This window comes from Chaetura pelagica, unplaced genomic scaffold, assembly GCF_000747805.2.
Source record: "Chaetura pelagica isolate M959 unplaced genomic scaffold, ChaPel_1.0 scaffold181, whole genome shotgun sequence".
Lineage (NCBI taxonomy): Eukaryota > Metazoa > Chordata > Aves > Apodiformes > Apodidae > Chaetura > Chaetura pelagica.
The window spans coordinates 1,147,584-1,154,848 of NW_009951992.1; the positions used below are offsets into that span (position 1 = coordinate 1,147,584).

A 7,265-nucleotide genomic window follows, 5' to 3' on the forward strand; every position below is an offset into this window, starting at 1 on the left:
AGGAAAAGAGGGGAAGGTGGGCTTCAAATAGAAGACCCCTGCAGGTGGGTGAGGCCCCCCGCTCTGCAGGCAGAGCGGTAACACCGCACCGTTCCTCCCGCAGGTACATCGGGGCGCTGGGCGCCAGGGTGATCTGCGACAACATCCCCGGGCTGGTGAACAAGCAGCGGCAGCTGTGCCAGAGGTACCTAGACATCATGCAGTCGGTCGGGGAGGGAGCCAAGGAGTGGATCCGGGAATGCCAGCACCAGTTCCGGCACCACCGCTGGAACTGCAGCACCCTGGACCGGGATCACACTGTCTTCGGCCGGGTCATGCTGCGAAGTAGGTTCTGCCCCGTCCCCTTCCCACTGCCACATGCCTTGTCTCCCTGGGAGAGTCTGTCCTCCCGCTGAGCTGCCGTGCCCGGTGGCTTGGATTACTCCCTTAGGAGAGCTTTGCCTTTCCCTGTAAATTAATCGAGCAGTAATGGGAGCAGAGCACTGCATTTGAAATAGCTGCACCAGATGAGATGGAGCAGGGAGAGCACTGGGGGAGAAGGGGGAAGGAGGAGACACCTCCGGAGAACAGGCTTGTATGTAAACAGTAATGGGATATATAAATATTTGGAGAGCAGGGTTGGCCAGGACTCAGCAGTGCACGTGGGAACTGGCTGTTCCCTTGCATGGCAAGAGAGACGAGGCAGAGCCACAGCTCCGTCCTCGCTGCCTGCTCCAAGGTGGAGGAGGACCACGGCTGCGGGCAAACATCAGCCCTGCACCAAGGGCTGTGCACAGACCCCGCCTGGGAGGGACCTACCCACTCCAGGAGAGGGACAGATACAGCAAAAGCAGGGACATGCCCAAGGAGCAAAGAGGAGAGGTGCGATGGGGACAAGGACGGGGCAGTTCTAGAGCAGGAGCAGCATCGCAGGCTCCAGCTGCCCCTGGTGCTGTGGGACAGATGCTGCTGTGCCCCCTGCTGCGATGTGCCGGGGCACATCCAGCCACGCAGCCTCCAAATCAAAGGCAGCTGGGAAGAGCCTCTCCACGCTCGGGGAGCAGCTCATCTGGAGGACATGTGGGCGCCCGCCGAGGGAGCGGGGGCTTGCTCCCAGCTGGCGGGGGGATGGGGCAGCTGCCCAGCAGGGCAGATCAGCAGCAGAGCCTGCAGCCAGACCCCCAGAGAGGAGCTGGCTGGAGGGAAGGGGGCTGTAAGCACCAGGACGCAGCACTCACCCTGCCTGGTCTCAGCCTCTGCATCTTCACGACGGCACCTTTACTGCTGCCCGCATCCTCTCCTGGCAAAGGATGGGGAATGATGAAAGCTCCTTGCACAGCCCCATCCTGCGAGGCCCAAAGAGAGCTCTGCCTTTGAAGTTGCTTTCAAAGGCTCTCAAAATGAAGACAAACATGGTTTTGATTTGCAGTTTCTTTTACAGTATTATAAAAACAGCTGCGAACTTGAACCAGAGACATAAAATAGCAGGCAGCACGCTGTGCTGTGCGGGGAAAGCCGAGCCCAGCCCGAGCTGCCGCCAGCGCCCGCGCTCAGCAGCGCCCTGGGAGGGAGGGAGGCAGCCCCAGATGAAGGTGCTGGGGCTGGGCCCACAGTTTCAGCACTGACGGGCACCCACTGGGCCCCTGAGCCACAAGCCAGTGAGGGGAACCATGCAGACAGCCCTGGGAGCAGCTCAGCACCCCGGGCTGCTGAGCTTTGAAGCTCAGTGTGAAATGCCCCTTAGCCTGAAAGGTGCCAGGGAAGTGGAGGATGGACTCAGCTTACCTGTGTGCAGGACAGTCTTGCCCCCAGCCATGGAGGTGCTGCTGTTCAGTGTCCCACTCCCGCATGGGCCGTGGAGCCTGGCACAGCCTGGCATGCTCACTCCCTGTCCCCATCTGTCCCCACACAGGCAGCAGGGAGGCCGCCTTCGTCTACGCCATCTCCTCGGCCGGAGTGGTCTATGCCATCACGCGGGCGTGCAGCCAAGGGGACCTGAAGGCCTGCAGCTGTGACCCCCTCAAGAGGGGCCGCGCCAAGGACGAGCGCGGGGAGTTCGACTGGGGCGGCTGCAGCGACAACATCAACTACGGGATCCGGTTTGCCAAAGCCTTCGTGGATGCCAAGGAGAAGAAAGTGAAGGACGCCCGGGCGCTGATGAACCTGCACAACAACCGCTGCGGGAGGATGGTGAGTGCAGCCTGTGCCTGCCCAGCCCCGCCCCCAGCCCCTCCGTGGGGCAGCAGGAGCAGCTGCAGCAGGGGAGTGGGACCCTGGGTGGCTGTGCAGGGCAGGTCCTGCTGCAGGCAGGGGGCAGGACCACCCTGCCCTCCCAGTGCCCTCTGCACACTCTGTCAGGGAATGGCCCCCTGGGGGTGGCAGGACCCTGCTTACCTTGCCCCAGCACTTGTCCTTGCTGATGCATCGGCAACAGAGGGAACGTGTCCTCCACAGGCAGCTCCCCTCTCCCGTTAGGAGCCAGTCCCCCACTGGCAGGGGTTGGTAAGATGCACCAGGGCTGAGCAGCCCCAGGCGTGATTCTCAGTGCCCAGGGTGACCCCCGTTCCTCACAGCATCCATCCCTCTTCCCACAGGCAGTGAAGCGCTTCCTGAAGCTGGAGTGCAAATGCCACGGGGTCAGTGGCTCCTGCACACTAAGGACTTGTTGGCTGGCAATGTCAGATTTCCGAAAAACAGGGGATTACCTAAGGAAGAAATACAACGGGGCCATCCAGGTGACGATGAACCAGGATGGCACTGGCTTCATGGTGGCCAACAAGAACTTCAGGAAGCCCACAAAAACAGATCTGGTGTATTTTGAGAACTCACCTGATTACTGCGTGATGGACAAGTCAGCAGGTAAAAACCAAAGCTCCAGTCATTGTCCAAAAGCAGCTCTTCCCCCCCCCCCAGCAGCAGCTCCCAGCTTGCCCAGCCTGGCAAGGCTGCTCTGGCACATCAGCTCCCCCACCAATGCCCAGTCCCACGGCAGGGAGAGGGTGTCATGTTGTGGAGAGTCACCCAGGGTGTCAGTGCTCTCTGCCTGTCAGCACTGGGTTTGGCCAGAATCCCCAGGCCTCTTGTAATAACTGCAGGGCAGCATTTCCATGGAGCCTTTCTCCCACAGGGCAAAGCTCCCCGAGCGAGCAGTGAAGAGCCCGTTGGGTGGGGCAGGCTGCCAGCAGCTCCCAAGCACAGCCCCTGGCCAGGGTGAGAGCTGGGAAGGCGTGGGGGCTGCTCAGCTCCTGCAGGGAACATCAGTGGTTTCCTAGCATGGAGCATCCCCAGGCTGGGGCTTGGCAGTCACCATGGGGGTGTTGGTGGGGGCTCAGTGGGGACAGCAGCAAGTGCCCCAGCTGGCCCCTCTGTGAGCCCTTTGCCCAAGCAGATGCTGCAGCCCCCCGTGCCCCCCACAGCAAGCCCAGTCCCCGCAGCCCCTTCCCCTCTGCTGTGCCCACCCAGAAACAAGAAGATTTAACCACTGAGGTACCTGAGGGCGCTGCTGCAGAGGGAGGGGGCACAGCCTGACCCTCTCTCTTCCCCCGCAGGCTCCCTGGGCACCGCCGGGCGCGTCTGCAGCAAAGCGTCCCGCGGGACGGACGGCTGCGAGGTGATGTGCTGCGGGCGGGGGTACGACACGACCCGCGTCACCCGCGTCACCAAGTGCGAGTGCAAGTTCCACTGGTGCTGCGCCGTGCGCTGCAAGGAGTGCCAGGACACTGTGGACGTGCACACATGTAAAGCCCCGAAACGGGCCGAGTGGCTGGACCAGACCTGAGGAGGGGGGAGCAGGGAGAGAAGAGGCTGCTGCCACCCCCGCAGCTCTTTACCCACCTGTGCCCCGAGGGCCGCGACATCCTGGGAGCTGGAGCTCAACTGCACGGCTTCTATTTAATTAATTCTGCAAAGCACTAAAGAAAGGACTGTGTTTCCCGGGAGGTACTGTGGACCCTTCTGTTTGCTCAGCAAAACTAATCCCCCACCTAGGAGGGGTCTGCAATCCTTGCTTGAACTGTGAACCCGCCGCGGCCCCCGGGTCTCCCTGCAAGGGGCACGTGCTGCTGGCGCGGACTGGGAGGACCAGTCGTCAGGATGGGATGGCTGAGGAGACCTGCACACACACACACACCCCCCCGACAATTTCTGTTGCAGTGAAGTTTCACCAGTGAAAAACACTCGTTCAGAATGATCCACTTTTGCAGAAAACATTCTTGCTTCTACTTTTCTTGCAAGGCCAGGGAAAGGTGCTGAGAATCCCTCGGGCAGCCCCGGGAGCCCCTCGGGCAGACCCGGCCACGCTGCTGACCCTGCTGAGCAAGAGCAGCCTCCCCACGAGGCTTCTCCCTGTGTCCCCAGTGGAGGCAACAAGTGGAGCTGTAAATCGGGACTGAAACCTGAACGACTGCACCGAGACAAGGGCCACCACTGGCTGGCAGCCAGGCTAGAGAAAGCAGACAAAATCTGTGAACTTGCTGGTGGGTTCTGAAGTCAATGGATACAACAGCATCTCTGTAAAACTCTCTTGTATGTTGTGTATACTGCTTATTATTTTAAGTCTAAATTCATTATAAACTTATATCAGAAAATTCTGTTATTTGCTTTTTTAATTCCTACACGCCCAGCTGGGCAGAGTGGGCATCAGCCCACAGCATTTCTTCTACCTGCAGCTCCTTAAAGCACAGACCTGCCCACCCCAGGAGGTACCCGTTGTTTCCCACAGGGCAGAGCTGTGACACCCAGTGTGCCACCCCCCTGGGGATCCCTCAGCAGCAGCTCCAGGACACAGTACTGGGGTGAGCAGGAGGTGCTAGATTAGCTTCCAAACCTTTCCCATTAAAAAATCCACCACATACTCAAACCAACCCCCCAAAACTTAAACTATCAACTAAAATGGAAGCTGATGAGAGGAGGGGCAGGCAGCTGCAGAGCAGCCAGCAAATACTTCAGAGATCAACCCTTCTCATCTCTGGAAATTTCCTCCATTCTTTTTTTCCCTGGATGCTTCATTTAGCATACAGATTCAGAGTCTGGTCAAAAGGGACCAATCCACAGAAACAATGTACACGTAAGACAGCTGAACCTGCAAACTAAACTGACCCAGGTAAAAAACAAACAAACAAAAAACAAACAAACAAAAACCCCAAACATTACCTTACTGACTGCAGTTCCGAGGGTGAGCTGAAGCTGACAGGGTGTTCCTACCCTTCCCTCCCAGAGCTTTGCAGCCCATTGCCCCAGGCAGGTTGTGGTTTCTCCAGACTGAGGAAAAATGTGGTCAGTTTTCCTAATGTTGATCATCACCGTGCTGATGGGCAGGTGAGGGAGTTTCACACACTCAAAGCAAGTTTTCATGAAAGTTAAAAGTTTCAGATAACAACAGGAAAGGAAAGGACAAGTCAACAGTAATACTCACCTGTAAATACTTTTAAGTGGGGTCTGCTTTCATGCTGCTGTTGCTGCTCAAGGGCTTTGGAAGCTCCCTGAGCAGTCAGGGTTCTCTCCCTGCAGGAATGAGATCTGTGGGCAGGAGCTGAGCAGGCTGCAGCAGTGATGTCTGCAGGAAGGTCAAAGTGGCAGGGTGGGATTAAGACAAAGAAGATTCTCATCATAAACCAATCATCAGCTACTGCATGGAGAGCATCTCTGAACAGGGATTTTGCCCAGTGGCCCTAGGAAATATTAGTTTAAGTGGTGAGAGAAAACCACTTTGAAAACTTTGGGAACTGCTCAAAGGATTTCACCTGCCATGGGCCAGGTTAGAGAACCTTCCTCTGTGCCAGACCACCAAGATTACACATCCAGAAAAAGGACCTTCAGCAGAGCTGCTGCAGAGCTACAGAGAAGCAAAAAGGTGATGTTTCAACAGCTCTTAAAACAGTTCCAGGAGTCCCTCCTCCCCGCTGCCTAACCCATTTCTTGTAGAATTAAACTATCTCCCTTTTGAATCCCAGCACAAGAGGGCTGAGCAGCACCTTCCTCCCTCTCTGTTCTTGCAGAACTTGCACTCCAGCTGGTGTTTACCTGGGAGGTGCCTGGGTCTCAGCCCAGGCCCTTTGAAGCCCCTTGGCTTTCAAGGAGAGGCAATTTCCCTGAAGATTTGCTCCATCTCAGCTGTGCTGAGGAATGCTGGCAGGTGAGCAGGAGGTCTGAGCCAGGCCAAAGGCATTTCAAGCCTCCTGTAGCACAGCGTCCATCAGCACACGGGCTAATCTGCTGGAAGAGCTCCCTCATTTATCTTCATTACTGCTCCACCTACCATCAATTTATGACAGACTTTAAAAAAAATGCTGCCCCCTCAGCAATCAATCCAGGCCTCCTTCCCAGAGCAGGACATGCTCGATGGGCTGGGAGGGACCCAGAGCCTGGGGACTCGAGGTCAGCTGTCAGTAAGCATCTCACCCTCTGCAGAGGAGCCCTGGGAAGTGTCTTCCAGCAGAAATGCTGCTCCATAGCAGATCCGTAGGCTCACCTGATGAATGACACCTCAATCAATGGCTGCTGCCAAAAGACATCTTTCCTTTGAATGCTGATGCTCAATATTTTGAAACAAAGGAGAAAACTCCTGAGGACACAACCCTTCTCATCTCTGGAAATTTCCTCCATTCTTTTTTTCCCTGGATGCTTCATTTAGCATACAGATTCAGAGTCTGGTCAAAAGGGACCAATCCACAGAAACAATGTACACGTAAGACAGCTGAACCTGCAAACTAAACTGACCCAGGTAAAAAACAAACAAACAAAAAACAAACAAACAAAAACCCCAAACATTACCTTACTGACTGCAGTTCTGAGGGTGAGCTGAAGCTGACAGGGTGTTCCTACCCTTCCCTCCCAGAGCTTTGCAGCCCATTGCCCCAGGCAGGTTGTGGTTTCTCCAGACTGAGGAAAAATGTGGTCAGTTTTCCTAATGTTGATCATCACCGTGCTGATGGGCAGGTGAGGGAGTTTCACACACTCAAAGCAAGTTTTCATGAAAGTTAAAAGTTTCAGATAACAACAGGAAAGGAAAGGACAAGTCAACAGTAATACTCACCTGTAAATACTTTTAAGTGGGGTCTGCTTTCATGCTGCTGTTGCTGCTCAAGGGCTTTGGAAGCTCCCTGAGCAGTCAGGGTTCTCTCCCTGCAGGAATGAGATCTGTGGGCAGGAGCTGAGCAGGCTGCAGCAGTGATGTCTGCAGGAAGGTCAAAGTGGCAGGGTGGGATTAAGACAAAGAAGATTCTCATCATAAACCAATCATCAGCTACTGCATGGAGAGCATCTCTGAACAGGGATTTTGCCCAGTG

The 7,265-nt window shown here is 56.0% G+C and overlaps 1 protein-coding gene across 1 annotated transcript; it reads left to right on the top strand.

Annotated features, from left to right (window-relative positions):
• Nucleotides 1-134: 134 nt before the first annotated feature.
• Nucleotides 135-3,757, top strand: WNT2B (wingless-type MMTV integration site family, member 2B). The gene is made up of 4 exons (XM_010001842.1): nt 135-324; nt 1,892-2,169; nt 2,574-2,838; nt 3,528-3,757. The coding sequence occupies exons 1-4, from the start codon at nt 198-200 to the stop codon at nt 3,755-3,757; spliced, it is 900 nt and encodes a 299-aa protein (XP_010000144.1). The 5' UTR covers nt 135-197.
• Nucleotides 3,758-7,265: the final 3,508 nt, after the last annotated feature.

Excerpts from the sequence above, each read along its gene's own strand:
- WNT2B (XM_010001842.1), top strand. The coding sequence starts at position 198 with ATGCAGTCGGTCGGGGAGGGAGCCAAGGAGTGGATCCGGGAATGCCAG. Across the intron at positions 325-1,891 it reads CGGCCGGGTCATGCTGCGAA|GCAGCAGGGAGGCCGCCTTC; the intron begins GTAGGTTCTGCC and ends GTCCCCACACAG. Across the intron at positions 2,170-2,573 it reads ACAACCGCTGCGGGAGGATG|GCAGTGAAGCGCTTCCTGAA; the intron begins GTGAGTGCAGCC and ends CTCTTCCCACAG.